Source organism: Triturus cristatus, chromosome 1_2 (assembly GCF_964204655.1).
Source record: "Triturus cristatus chromosome 1_2, aTriCri1.1, whole genome shotgun sequence".
NCBI lineage: Eukaryota > Metazoa > Chordata > Amphibia > Caudata > Salamandridae > Triturus > Triturus cristatus.
In genome coordinates, this window is record NC_140580.1 from 343,673,050 (window position 1) to 343,688,327 (window position 15,278).

Here is a 15,278-nt window from a genome sequence, read left to right on the forward strand (position 1 = left end):
GATTCTTCTTCAAGCAGGTTCACAGCAAAGTTCCAGTCTTTGTCCTTTCCGTGGCAGAAACAACAACTGCAGGCCAACCCTACACAGCACACAGCAAAGGGGCAGTACTCCTCCTCACAGCTCTCCAGCTCTTCTTCTTGGCAAAGGTTCTTCTCGAGTCCAGAAGAAATCTAAAGTTCTGGGGTTTAAGGTCTACTACTTATACCGCATTTTGTCTTTGTTCTCCTTGTGCAAGGGTCTCCGAGCCCAGTCCAAACCAGTTCTGTCCTCCCTGGTGCAGCATGACCACAGGGGGTGGAGACAGCATTGTGCAAGGGAGACAGACCCTATTCAGGTGCAAGGAAATCTCCTCCCACTACTCTAAATGCAGCCAAGGTCTATTCAGCTCAGCTCTGAGTCATTCAGGAAGGGCCAGGCATACCTCAAGCCTCCCATTGGCTGTTTACAGTGGACGCACATCCCCAGCCCCGTCACTCCAAACCCAGACAGTCAATCCACAAACAGGCAGAGGCACACAGAATGGTTAAACAAGAAAATGCCTTTTCTAAAAGTGTTCAAGTACTGCACTTACACAAAAACATAAACTTCACTATTCTTGAAGGCAAACTAAGCAAGAAAAATATGTGAACTGCCTCACATAAAAACCGATACCACTACACAATAACACAATGTACACAAAATGTAATAAGATAATAATATAAAATACAATACAGTCATAAAACAGAGGTGCTCATAGGGTTATACACAAGACACATTATAAGAATGATTGACAGTGTAAACAAAAACAGTGGCTGAGGAAAAGTATACATAAAGACTGTTAAGACATAACACAGAAACAAAAATTGTAAAAGATGCTTCCTCTAGAAGCCACAGATAGGCGTCAACAGCGTTTCGACCAAACTAAAATGGTATGGTCATTATCAGGGCAAACAGTGTTTATTAACAGAGAATCCAACAATAAGATTTAATCTCTTGTTCATTGAAGGTAAATCTTATAAGACTGTAATTACTGTCTAAATCACGGAAGAAATCATTTATTCCATGGGTCAAAGATTTTTCATAGAGCTCGGGCCATAAATATATTAACGAGGGAATCAGACCAAATCACATTCCTCTTTAAAATGCCAATACGGGTTCAATAGCCATCCACACAAATTGTCGGCAATTAATCCAACCGCCGGGAACTACGGGCATGCGTGCATCTCAGAGGTCGTACAGACCGTGGCTGCACACCGGAAGCCGTGAAAACAATTGTTTACGCCGGTACAACTCATGGAGTTTCAGCATCATGGTCCAGGGACAGTGCTGGAGGTGTACTTTCTGCAGACTTCTTACAACATGTGAGTCCATGAGCGTCACAAGTGGTTCACCGGTATGCTTCGCGAGGAGTTTAGTCCTGGCCCAGTCCTTGGAGGATTTTTTATGGTTCCCCTGTGACTTGTGCTTTTTTTCGTGGAAAAATAACCTGCAGTCCAAAAAATACGTTGAATTACTGTTTTTCTGTTTTTATCAGGTTGTACTTCAAGATTTTCAGGCTCTGGGAGCATCAACCTGCATTTCTTCTTTCATTAGAGACCGAAAGTTGTTCAGGCGTCCCTAAACTTACCATACAGCCAACAAGGCATTATTTACTCATCTAGAAAAATGTTCTGATTGTAAACATAGCCTATTGACTATAAATTATGGGGCTCATTGCCAGTTGCACAGAGCAATATCCTGGGGGCAACTAAAGGGTTTCCCGTGTCACTGGACTCAGAGTTATCAGGTCCTCAATCTCTGTTCTCTATCATTACAGGCCCAGAGAAAGGGGCCAGAGCCATCTGGGGAGCTGCGGGGACTGCAGGCAGCTGTGGTGCCCGCCACCGCCTTGCTGCATCTTTCAGCATGGGTGAGCTGCGGGGGGGGGGGCTGAAGAAACTCCCCTAGCTGAAGAAAAAATCATCCTTTCATCCTGCCACTGCATGTCAACTCTGCCCCATGAGCCAAAAAAAGCCCCATAGCATTTACCACTTGCTCCACCCAACTGGGAAGTGTTGCAGCTTTCAGTCTATTATTTTCCCTGAAAGGGGAAAACATACAAAATTGGACCCCGTTATTACCGGGTGCAGATACTACTCCTTATTCTGGGGGAAATAGCTTGTAATCCCCGTTATCTCATCGTGAGTTACTGCACTGTATTATATATTCCAGCCCAACTATCCCCTTGTGGAGATAACTGGAAATTCATGCTGGGGATCTCTGTGGCATACTTACACATTTTGATAAAGGGGAAGGGATAAGCACCCCCAATGATAAAAACTTGCAAACAAAGTAAAACATTTACCGACAAATAAATAAACATTAGGAATCCATGTCCATACAATGACTTAAGTCTTCTGTCTCACAGGGAGACATCATTCTGGAGCACTCAGGACCGGCTGAACATGGAGTCTAGTTTATATGTGAAGTGCAGAGAGACTAGAAGCTTTGTACAGAATGGAGGTGGGAAAAACTTTTATTTCCAAGACTACACTCTCTGTCTCTGTGCTATCACAGTTAAATGCGCCCTAAGTCTGGCTCTTTGGACTCTGCATTGTCGTCTTTGGATAAAGACCAGAATGAGCATGAACAGGCATTGGCGGCTTTTCCGCTAAGGCGGAGGAGCGTCGCCCCACTGCTCACAGACCAGTGTAAAAGAAAAAAGAAAATGACAATAACATGAGTTATTATCATTTTATTTTTAGTATCGCCAGGTTAGGGCGGGGCTTGGCATCCGTGATGTCTGGGAGGAGGAGTGGTTGCTGCACTCTAAAGTGCGCATCATGGTTTGGCCGGCCGTCTTGGCCTGGCCAAACCGTCATGCGCACTTTGCATGTTCCCCACCAGGCTGCATTACAGCCTGGGTGCAGAACATGCCCAAGCTCCCATTTCCTGTCTGAGCGCCGAAACCACAGTGCTCAGACCAATCACAATGCTGCATTGCAGTGTTTTGATTGACTATGGGAGCCTGGGTGCTTCCTGGTTGAGGGGCGGAGGAGAGACAACATGGGAGAGTTGGAGGAGAGACGCGGCGTTCAGGTAAGTGAATTTTTTTTTTTTTCCCCTCCCACCCCTGTGTCGTATCTGCCGCCACTGTGAACAGACCATTAACTCTCTGGTTGAGGGTGCAAAGTAACGATGATAATGTCCGTGGGGGTATGAACCTGGATTCTGCTATCAATTTTCCTGGAGGCAGCTCAAAAACAACTAGAATTCTTGATTGACGATCACTGCGCGAGAGTCAACAGAGCCTTGTGATCATCGCAGGAGGTGCAGAGGCCATGGGTCTCTAGCTTCCAAGTGACACTGTGCCATGTGTGTCATTTTCTGTCAGTACAGACTATTAAATCACCAGCAACTACTGTGTCCGGTTTGTGTTTTGCCAAGTGTAGTTAGCTTCAAAGCCAGGGTTAGCTGAAGGTACCGCACTTGACATGGGTCCTCTTGGTGGGTGTGCATGGGGTGTACAGAAAGAGATCGATGTTAAAAAGTGTAAGTCCGATGTACTGTACTCCCATGCAATAGTTGTTTAGAAAATGAAAAAAAGAAAATATCCAAAACAGTATTCTCTGTTAATGATCAATTCGCCTTTTAGGAATATAAACTTAGAAAAAAGCACGAACCAGAGAATATTTTAGAAAATATTAGGTTGATTATATATTTTAAAAGTTTTACATTCCCGGCCATTTCGAGATGTGAGGAGCATTCGGAGAGCCACAGGTAATCTGATGAGGAGTCTCTATAGAGCTAGATCCGTGTCCTCCCGCACTCTGCTGTGGCATGCCATGCTGCACAGACCTGTTACCGACCATCTGAGAGCCACGGCGTCCTGCAGAGGCCCCTTCCCGCTGCGCAGGGTGGAGACCTGCCCTCCTAATTATGTTAGCCCTGGCCTTCCAGGTGAGATTAGTGGCCTCCCGTGAAGCCCTTGCACTCCTACAGAATCAGCCCTTGCATATCCGTACGTGGCTTGTTTAAAGAGCCATGGCACTCTACTTAGGGCTATCGGCATCTGCACCGACACTTACCCGTCACAGAACCAGGCCTGCCGCAGCAGAGAGGGACTTTACAGGATATTGATAGAGACCTAACCTTCGCACCACCGCCTTTCTGTGGAAAGTTCTGTAATGCAGCCTCCCCACAGCCCTGCCCGCCTGAAGTACTCACGGCAGCTTGTGAACACGGCCAAGAGGAAGGCAGCCTTCATCTTGAGACAGTCTGGCAGGACGGGGGTCGACGGCGCCAACAGCAAGTTCTCTGGTCACCGGTGAAGAGACAGGCCGCCTGCGCTCTACCCAGTGGAGGCTGCCCGGGTTTAAATACAGTCTGTGGCGGCGTCATCTAAGAACGTTATCAGAGACCCTGAGCAAACAACAGGCACCGAGGACGAACATACGGGCATCGGGCGGTGAACAGGGTACCTCTGTATGACCAGGAAGCAAAAGACCCGGATGAGGTCTGCTCGCCCCCTCACGCGACCAGAACAAAGTAAATGTCGGGCCCTGTGTACTGTTCCAGGATGGCTTTGTTGGCACTGATGGGCGACATATAGCAGCTGCTAGTGCCCACGTGCTGAGGTGACAGGTGTCAGGTGGGCCACAAGAGCACTTAAAATATTTTTGTTAAGTGGAGTTGATGATACTTCTTACTTAAAAGCCCGGACAGGGATTTTACTAGTTTCTATCCCCTTAGTTTAAACTGATAGGTGGTTACAACACCCACTGCTTATCCACTTCAAAGCCATTCCTATCATGATTTATTACATATCAAAGAGGAGACTAATGCGTCAATGTAAATCAACTTTCCCGTGTCGTACATCTGTTCGTACAAAAAGAATGCTGAAGAATGCAAGCATTCAACCCCAGTCACAAAGATCTGAGTTTAATTCATCGTTTTTTTTTTTGCTCACCACGCCACTCCTGTTTGCACCCAGCCCCCTACAAATTATTCTTGACCCTGCTCCTCATGGGAACAGTCCAGCCCGAGCTGCCACGCCAGGTCCTCCTTGGACCAGAAACAACCATCCTGGGACCGGTTTCAGGGTATCACTCCTCATCAACCAGGCTAGCTTGAATCCAGTTGCACAGTGAGAACGGGACCTAGTCTGGGCATACCCTGCCAATTTATGGCGACAAAAGCAAAAAGTTGCCACTGGAGTCAAGCTAGCCTGGTTGCTGAGGGGTGAAACCCCGAAACCCGTCCCAGGATGCTTGTTTCTGGCCCAAGGAGGACCTGGCCTGGCAGATCGGCTGGACTGTTCCCATGGGGAGTAGAGTCAAGACTGATTTGCATATGGCTGGGTTGACACTGGAATGGCATGGGGAGCAAAAACAAATGATTTAGGCCCAGATCTCTGTACTTTGGTGAATGTTTGACATTGATCTGCATTCTGTCCATCAATTGTTCTTTTTTTTCATTTGTCACCACGAGAGGGAAAGGTATGCTCACACGTGAGTCCCTCGCTCTCCATGCCACTGGAGACAAGCTAGACGTGGGTCCCATGCTCTACATGCCACTGGAGTTACGCTAGCCTGGCTGATGAGGGGTGAAACAGGAGGCTTGTTTCTGGTCCAGGGAGGACATGGCCTGACAGTTCAGGCCGGACTGTTCCCGTGGGGAGCAGGGGCAAGACTGATTTGCATCTGGCTGGGTTTAAACTGAAATGGCATGGGGAACATAAAAAATATGGCTTTAGGCCCAGATCTTTGCACTGGGGTGAAGGTTTTATATTGACCAGCAATCTGTCCATCAATTTCTCTTTTTGTACATCTGTGCATGGCCAGAAGCAGTGTTACTATTAGAGCAAGCATTTTTTTAATTGTCCTCATATCACCCAAAAGCGCGTGAGGCATCCCACTCGAGTTCTACCACAGAGCTTCAGCCCCTGGTAATACTCAACTTATTCAGTGCCAATGTTCTCATCTCCAGCAAATTTATTTTTCATGGGAGCCAGGCATAATCATTGGACCGTACTAGCTGGTTCCGTGACATTTAACCATCTCTCAAAGGGTACTCACAACTTGTTAGACCTGCCTGCATCCATTGCTTTCTTCATAGCATACACCTCTTTAACCACTCTAAGACAGTCATCCATGATGATGGTAGTGGGGGGTGGGCTTCTTCTAACCTCTTCCTACAGATTTCCTTCCTACCAAGCAACATCATGTAAAACAGCAACTTGATCAAATCTGCATTAACCACATTCCCCTTAAATTTGTTAGAGTGAATGCCAAAAAAAGAAGCAAGATGGGGCTTACCTGGATGTCAGATTTTAGCACAGTTGACAGTACCTCACGCCAGTGCTTTCAATGGGGAAAAATAAGTGCAGGTACTCATCAAATTGAGCTAGGAATGTGGCAAGTGGACTGGGGTGTGTTGGCGGGGCTAAGGGTGCTACATGATGCAAAGGCACTTCTGCCATCTGTTTAGTATTCATTTTGCATTGTCCTTGTTAGTAGTTTCTAATTTCCCATATGTGCAGATCTGTACATGTGGTAAAACACAAATGGTAATGAATAGGCAGTTTGCTGCTAGAACCCGCTAAAATATGCATGGAGCCCATTGCACTTGAAGTGATCTTGACCTATGCTGTTGGCCAGAAATTTGTGCTCTTGGCTCAGCACTGTGTGATTTAAAGTCATATTTGTCTGGTCTTGAGCCACTGCTGCGATTTAGGCCAGCACTGAGTGATATTGGACCACCAATGTACTATCCTGTTCCAATGATGTGTGGTCTTGGTTCAGTCCTGTCTGACCTTGTCTCTACCATTTCAGATCTTTGCCCAGTGCCTTGTTTCCCACACAGGATACAGACTACAAAAAGATCAGGAGGATCTCACGAACGGTAGCACTTAGGTGCATATTTACAAGGGAATGGCGAAGCGTGGCATTAAGCAGACATTGCTAACTCCACTCTCTGTCATTCTGAAAATGCAGGGATGCGCAGTATTTACAATGGTACGGCACATCCCTGCGTTTTCCCTAGCGCTGGTGCTAAACTCAGCTGCCTAGCGCCAACATAGGCACCTTTGCATGCATTGAGGGAATGATTGTTTATGTGCAGGAAGGTGTTCCTTCCTGCACATAAACACTCCTGAATGGTGAATTTGTAACTTCGGTGTGTGCTGCATTGTGCAGCACACATAGAAGTTGCAAATCATCATTTTTAAATGATTGTTTATGTGCAGGAAGGGACACCTTCCTGCACTTGAACAATTAATCATTCAATTAATCAATCAATCAATCAATCGACCTTATTTCGGCTCAATTGACCCATAAAAGTACAAGACAGTATATCTACTTAAAAAATATTATAAATACCAGGCTCAGTTCATGACAATATGTAGGACAGATGTGCAACATCAGTTGCCAAGGAAGTTACCACAGAGCTCAGACAAAAGCCAAAGAGAAAAAAAGCTTGAAAACAATTTTTAAGAGGGGGCTCATTGGGGGTCCGCTATGTCCCCCGGGTAATCTGAGCAAAAGATCAGATATTTAAAAGGCAGTCAATACAACAATAAAATACTCAGCAATCAGTATATATAAATATATTGAATATCCAACTAAAAATTCCTAAAACATCACATAAAAACAGTAGCCCTCTGCTTGATGGCACATTCAATATATGTGGCAGCAGAGAATCAAATCTTAGTCGTGAGTAGAGTTTGCAGGAAGATAAAGGGAGCTCTACAATAACGAGTGTTGGCCGCCCTGAGGATGGGCAACAGATAATGATTCCTCAGCATCGAATACAATTTGCCAAAAAACGCCAAATGTAAGGTAGTTTGGGGTGATTGGTCGTCACAAGGGTATAAAGGAAGATGTAAAAAATATGTGCCCTGTGACGGAAAAGCAGCAATACAGGGGACTGTCTATAATCTGAGTCTCGTCAGTAAGTATTTTTAACATGTTGCCCACCCACAGTAAGTATGGTACAGGACTAACAGCCGGACAAGTCCCGATATAGGTCTGGACCGCTGGACACTCATTCATGGTGATATGCTGTTTCTTTGCGTGCTGCACAAAGCAGCACACATAGAAACAGCAAAAACGAGGAGAAATTAAGCAGTTCTCCTCGTTTCACCATGTTCAGACCAGGTTTTCCCTAGTCTTAATTTTGGCGCTGCCTCCTATTTATGCCACGCTTGTAAATAGGGAGCATCATCAAAATCAATGGGTGTGGCGGCGGGACGCCCACCGCAACACCCATTGCACGCCCCTTTCACGCTAAGTGTAGCGTGAAAAGGGACCTTATTTACAAGGGGGCGTTAAGCCACGTTAAGTGACTTCACGTCGCCTTGTAAATAAGGAGAAGTGTTTATCGCCATAGGAACGTCATATCCTGTGGCGATAGCGGCTTGTAAATATTTCCCTTAGTTCCTAATGGCATGCATGGAAAACCGTGCGAACTAAGAGGGGAATGTATATTTTAAATTTCTGACCCTTTTTACTTTATTCTCAAGAAAGCTAACAGAAAAATTGAAATGTATCTCTTTAACCCTTTAACTGCGGCGTAAAATCTGCCGCGGTGCGGGCGTTTCCGTGCGTGGGCAGGGCCGCGTCAGCCAACGGACGTGCACAGTACTACGGAGGTAGGGCTCGCGATGGCCGTTGGCGATGCACGCAGCGAACGGGTTAAACTAACCCTTAGGTATTCCCAATATCTGCTATGTATACACTGGGATCTGTAATGTTAGTGATCATGGCCCTTCCACCAATCTTCACTACGTTGAAGGAGATTGAGGGGGGAGCTCCAGCACCGCAGCTTCAACATGCACACTCACAGTCTACTTTTTTCCTATTTTATTTATTTTTTGTCAAAGTTCTTTTTATTGAGCATTTTAACCAAATACATGATGGCAGCATTCGCATTGACAAGACAAGAGTACCAAATCCCCTGCTTGGATGAACATCTAATGAAAGTACAGTTTCTAACAATGAGGGAATCAGCACGTCTCTTTTTATATATGCCCGCTCATCCTGTTTTACAAGATAAATCTATTAAACAATCCCAAAACAATATAACCCCCACCCATCCCTCCCTGCTCTCCCTCAACTGAGAAACAAGTAGAGGATGAATTCTAGAGTTTGCGAGTGTTTGTCTCTAGGTCAAATGTATGTGTCTATCGTCTTTTTGCGTTTTACCTGTGATTATCTGGTCCAGCCAGGTGTTCCTTCATGTCGCAACTAAAACTGAAATAGGTGCATATCATGTAGTGTAGGTGGGCAGACCGCCAAGGGAAAACCCTTTGTCAGATAGGCGACCAGCGGGCCTCATTTATATTCAGAGTTTTTATATTTGTCCCTAAGCACATCCACCATGCTTTCCAAGTTCAGGATCCTCCATAGGCGAGAATGCCACTGTGAAAGCGCCGGCATTGCCTTCTTTTTCCAGGCCGCTGTAATCGCTATCTTGGCTTCTCCTAAACAAGCCCCCATAATGGCTCTATTACCTTTGGTTTGGTGCTCTAGTTCTGGTCCTCTCAGACCCAGCAGGGCACCCTCCATGGTTGTTGGAATTGGATATCCCAGCATCTCTTTCATATGCGATAGGATTTCCTCCAAAAAGGGACGTATCCTAGGGCAAACCCACCATATATGACAGAAATCTCCAAAGAGGCCGCATCCCCTCCAGCATAAATCCGACGTCTCTGGGAAAATCTTTTTGACTTTGGACGGATATAAGTACCAATCGAAGAGAATCTTATAGTGTGCTTCCCTTAGATCTAGTGAGTGGTTATCTTTGGCCATGTCCCTCCACAGTTGCTTCCACTCTGCTTCTGAGATCTCTCTCCCTGCCCACTGGTCCCAAACCTGCATGTATCGGGGTCTCAGTTCATGTGTAGTAGTGAGAAGTAGATTATATGGAAAGGAAATCACTCCCCTCATTGAGCCCACCCTCTGAACGAATTTCTCTATCTGTGTCTTCTCTCGCGTGGCAGCGTCCCGAACCTGTGTTTGTAGTGCCCAATGTTTAAGCTGAAGGTAGTAAAAGTGTTCACCTGGTGGAACACTGAAATCCTTCTGGCAGCCATAAAACGTTTGGATGTTATAGTTGTGAAATAGATCGGAGAGCATCAGGCACCCGCCTTCCTTCCATGCATCAAATAGGCCCTCGTGGAGCGCCGGGGTGAATTCTAGGTTGAAATCTATCGGATCGTATTGCGAAGGGAAAGAGGTCCATTCTCGACCCCTGGAAACCTCATCCCAGACCTTGAGTGTAGTGCGCGGGGGGATATGCGTTCGGCGGTCTGTCTTTCTTAGGCTTCCATATCACATCCCAGATCGTCCTACCCACTATTGCCCTATCCATGTGTAACCAATGTTTTTCGGATTCTCTTTTGGACCATTCTGTCTGAATTCTTAACTCAGCGGCTTTAAAATATAGCTCAAAGTCTGGGAGTGCCACTCCTCCCTTGCCTTTCAAAAGAGCCAGAGTGTGGAAGGGAAGCCAAGCTCTGCCGTTTTGGCAGATAAAACGAATAGTGAGAGTGCGTAATCTGGCCAAGAATCCCCTCTCTAAATCTATTGGTAGGGCTTGAAACAGGTATAACAGTTTTTTTTATTTTTATTTATTTGAGTTTTATATAGCGCTGGCTAAACCCAGAGGTATCAGAGCACTTTACATAAGGTTCCACAAAATTACATCAGTTACAAGTTACATCAGTTACAAGAAAACATTTCAAGATTGTCGGAAGATGAAATAAATGGAGCTTAGTAGGAAAAGGGGGTGGAGTAAAGGTGTAGGAGGGAGAAAGGATGGAGATAGGATGGATGGAGAGACGAAGGAGAGTCAGCCCATAGTCTGGCTGGGTGGGGAACGGCCGAGGGGGAAGTCCACAGCCCATCTCCTCTATAGCTATCAGGTAGCTCCACCGGGCATCAGTCAAGCGGCTAGGTCTCATTGAGAAAACAATTAGAGAGCAAAGAGGAGGGTTAAATGGAGCATAAAGGAGAAAGTGGGTAGAGTAAAGGGGTAGGAGGGAGAGTACAACGGAGAGACGAAGTAAGGTCTGCCCAATGTCCTGCTGGGTAGGTGACGGCGGAAGGGGTAGTCCACAGCCCATCTCCTCTATAGCTATCAAGTAGCTCCACCGGGTATCGGCCAAAAAGTTAGGTCTCCGCGGTCAGAGGTAGGTTCACAAATTCGGTATCCTGAAGGGTAGGCCAGATGGGGGATGTGATCGAGGTCTGGTCGAAGTCCAGTTTTTTCTCAGAGGAGTAGAACGACGTGGTAGGGAACACTGTGGCAGCCATCTTGGGTTCAGGCAAGGTATTCTGACCTTGGAGTTAGAAACAGCTGGTTCCCATTTTAGTCTTTCGCTCGAGGGGGGGGGGGGTTTGTTGTGCAATGGAGCAGCTTGAGGCCGGAGTCAGTGTCCGCCTGCCTCCCGAGGAGGAGAGTGTTTCTGCGTTATAGCTGCCACGGGGAGAGACAGATGCCATAATAGGATCAGGCAGGGGACCGCTAGAATCCCACTTGGTTGCTTGTGACGTTAAACAAGGACTTCAATTGAGGCCTGAGCTGTTGCTGCTATTTCAAACAAATAGGCTGAGAATGAAATGATTGTCTCCACATGTCCCCACTGCTGTGCTAGTTGATAAGATAACCCCAGCAGGAGCATAGAACCTTAGTGCAGCCAGGCAGATTCCAAGCAGGCCACATCCCGGGTGGGCCAGGGGTATAGTCCAACCTTTCTTTCACATCCCAGACTGAATGGAGACTAAAAGTGCTTAATTGCAGCTCGACCCTTCCAAGATGGCCGCCCCCACAATATAGCCAGCGAAGAGTCCTACCTTTCTTTTCACAGTCCGGACAATTAGGGCTTGAAGCAAAGGACCCTTGACTACTAGGGAAATCAGCACTTTCTTTCCCCCAGACATAGCAGATTCCCAAGCCCACTAAAGAGTCAGAAGTAGTACCCAAACACATTGCCACAACAGGAGCCCGGGGAGAAGTCCCCCGATACGATGATAAGCTCCTCCCAGAGCATGGATAGAAGCTCAAGTCGAATATCAGCAGCGGGCGATGGCTCCCAGGCGTCGTGCTGTAAATATTTGACGCAATCAGCCCCAGAACAGTATCCTCAGGGCAGAAAGTCCAGGATCTCCGTTCCTCCACATTGAGACCGCAATTTGGGGGCCGGTCCTAAACAATCTGGTAGGTTTCTATGATCAGCCTCTGGGCCCATGCTCAAAGCGCGAGCCAAAACACCAGGGCTCTAACGTGTATTACAGCGAATACGCGCAAGAGCGGCACAGTCATTTTCATAGCATGGATGGGCCCCAACCATGATATAGAGAGAGGCTTCCAACGTTTGCGATCTTGTTGGATTTGAAGCAGCATTGGGGGATAGTTAGCTTTAAATAAGCCTTCCAGTCTTGGAGTTAAATGGACGCCCAGGTAGTTCAACGAGTGCTTGGCCCATTGCAGCGAAGTAAGTTCCCCAAGCCTGATAGTTTCGTCCTTTGGGAGTGTGAGGTTCAGAATAAAAGAGTTCGACAAGTTTATTTAAAAACCCGATACCACCTCAAATTCCTGCAATTCTCTTTGAAATGCTTGTAGTGCTTGGACAGGGGATGTAAGGGATAACAACACGTCATTAGCAAAGAGCGATATCTTATGCTCCTCGCTTCCAAAGGGAATACCCTGGATATCTGTCTCCGCCCTGACTCAGGGTGCCAAAGGTTCTATGCTCAGAGCAAAAAGTAGAGGCCAGAACGAGCAGCCCTGTCTTGTTCCCCTCTCGAGGGAGAGGAGAGCCAAACTAATCCCATTGACCTGAACTCTGGAGCGGGGAAGTGCGTAGTTATCCCTGACCATATCTATGAAAGGCTTGTTGAACCCAAAGTGTTCCAGTGTGAGGAAGAGAAACGCCCAGCCCTCCCTGTCAAATGCCTTCTACGCATCCAGACCCATCACTACCACCGGTATCTTAAACTTGGAAGCTTTCTCGATCAAATGTAAGGTTCTACGGATGTTGTTGTGAGTCTGTCTGCCCTTTATAAAGCCAGATTGATCAGCATGGACTAATCCTGGCAGTGGGTCCCCCAACCTTGCCGTCAAAAGTGAAGAATATAACTTGGCGTCCAGGTTTAGAAGTGCTATGGGCCTATTTGAGGTGCAGTTTCGCAGATTTTTCCCAGGTTTGTAGATGACCGAAATTATGGCTTCGCCATCGATTGCGAGGTAGTCGCGCCTTCCACCATTGCATTGAATATTTTTGTAAGCTGTGAGGTGATGTCTGGTGCAAATGTTTGATAAAAGTTGGACGTTAGGCCGTCTGGGCCCGGAGATTTATTAGGTTTAAGTGCCACAATTGCCTTTCCCACCTCCTCCTCCTCTGTGATGGGGGCATTAAGATTTTCATTACAAGCCTGGGGAACCTGTGGAAGCCTAAGCAATTGTAAATAGCGATGCTGTGCCACTTCATCAAGATATTCTCTAGTGTATAGCTCTTTATAGAATTCCCCAAAAACTTTAGCCTTGTTCGCATCGGCATTCATTAGGTTTCCCCCGGAATCCAATATTCCCCCCATGTACTCCTTTTCCCTCTTTTCCCGTAATTATCGAGCAAGATGAGAGCCTATATTATTGCCTTGTGGATAAGAGACATGGCGCATTCGTAAAAGGGTAAACTCCGCTCTGCTGGCATAGATGGCTTTTACCTTCCCCCTTAAGGCGCTCAGTTTGCGCTGCAACGGGCGCAAAGGGTTCTGCTTGTGTTCCTTCTTGGCACCCTCCAGAGCTTTTTTCTCCTTAGCTCTCTGTTTGTTTAGGGCTAAGTTAAGCTCCATTCATTTCCCCCTTATGGCCACCTTAAAGGTGTCCCAATTATTCAGGTGAGAAGTATACTGAGGTTGGTTTATACAAAAGAATTCCGAGATCGTCCCCTGTAATTCCTAACGCATTAGTTTGTATCTCATCAGGGAACCCTGGAAAGTACCATCTTGGAGGCGCCCTTTTCCCAATTTAAACTAATCGCAACTAAGCTGTGATCATAGATAGAGATCGGCAAGATTTTTGCATGCTGAAAGGACCCCAATAACCCCTGGTTTATAAAGATATAATCTAATCTTGAATATGTTTGATGGACATGAGAAACGAAGGAGTAATCCTTGGTATCAGGATGTACTTGCCGCCATGCATCTAATAAGCCCATAGCGTGTATGGAGTGTTTTATTGATTTTGGGAAACTGCATCTGGGCGCTCTGTGAGGTGGGTGCTATCCAAATCTGCATGCCACGTGAGGTTGAAGCCCCCATCAATATTGTCGGCCCCTCAGCAAACCCTCCCAGCCTATTGAGCAAGGTGGACAAGAACGCCTGTTGAACTGTGTTAGGTGCATATGCAGATATGAACGTACACAGCCTTCCCCTCAGAAAACCCTTCACCATGATAATCCTCCCCACCTTATATGACTTCATGGCTTCAGGTTGAAATTTGTTTCGTAGCCGCTGAAGATCTGTAGATTAAAGCATAGCTTTTGTGGCGCAACCGTAGCTCCTCCTCCCGCTTTAAGTGTGTTTCCAGTAGGGCCACCACCTCAAAGGAGTGGTCCGAGAGATATTTCAAAACTTTTTGACGTTTGAGGGGTGACTTTAAGCCCTTTTTGTTCCAAGAAGCTATTGCAATCGGCATAGTCCCATCTTGATCCCCACCCACGTAGATTGGACCTGAAGCCACAAAATCCCTTCATATTTTAATACTAAGGGAATGAACATAGCTTCCTCAAATTTCAAAAATGCTTTTTAAGTCCGCTATGATGCGTGACCATTGACCCTAAGAGACAAGAATCTGTCCACCATAACCCCCCCTGCCCCAACAGTTAACAAAAATAAATAACAAAAAACCTGCGCCAGGCAGCTCATGCTCCCTCGGCTATAGAGTCTTGGAAAATAGGGTTCATGATGCAGGGCGTCTGGCCCAGGTCCGGGGCCCCTGCTGATTCTCGAAACTGGTTATCTATCACCAACGTAACTTGTAGAGTTGCAGAGTTCGAGTGTAGGTGTTTGCAGAAATGTCAAAAGCGAAACCTGGCAGCCCATTTGTCCGTAGATGAAGGCTCCATCCTGCCAGAGCTTGTGAATCATAACGGATTCCCCTCTTCAAATCATTACCACCAGGAGATGCAGGTTGGATAATTCTAGCCCTTGGAGTACCGGCCCTTCGAGTTCATGTTCCATTGCGACAGTTTGTTGGTTCCTTTCCCATTGACAGGGTCCCTCATGCAATCCTCTGGCCCCGGAGGGAGCCCCACA

At 46.6% G+C, this 15,278-nt stretch overlaps 1 protein-coding gene across 1 annotated transcript in view; it reads right to left on the reverse strand.

Moving 5' to 3' along the window:
* LOC146867296 (phospholipase A2, membrane associated-like) overlaps window positions 1-4,323 on the reverse strand; it is a 73,836-nt gene extending 69,513 nt beyond the window's left edge. The window contains exon 1 of the mRNA XM_085604067.1: window positions 4,186-4,323. Within this exon, the coding sequence (XP_085460193.1) occupies window positions 4,186-4,225 (40 nt within the window). The 5' untranslated portion in view covers window positions 4,226-4,323. The remainder of the gene's footprint in view (window positions 1-4,185) is intronic.
* Window positions 4,324-15,278: the final 10,955 nt, after the last annotated feature.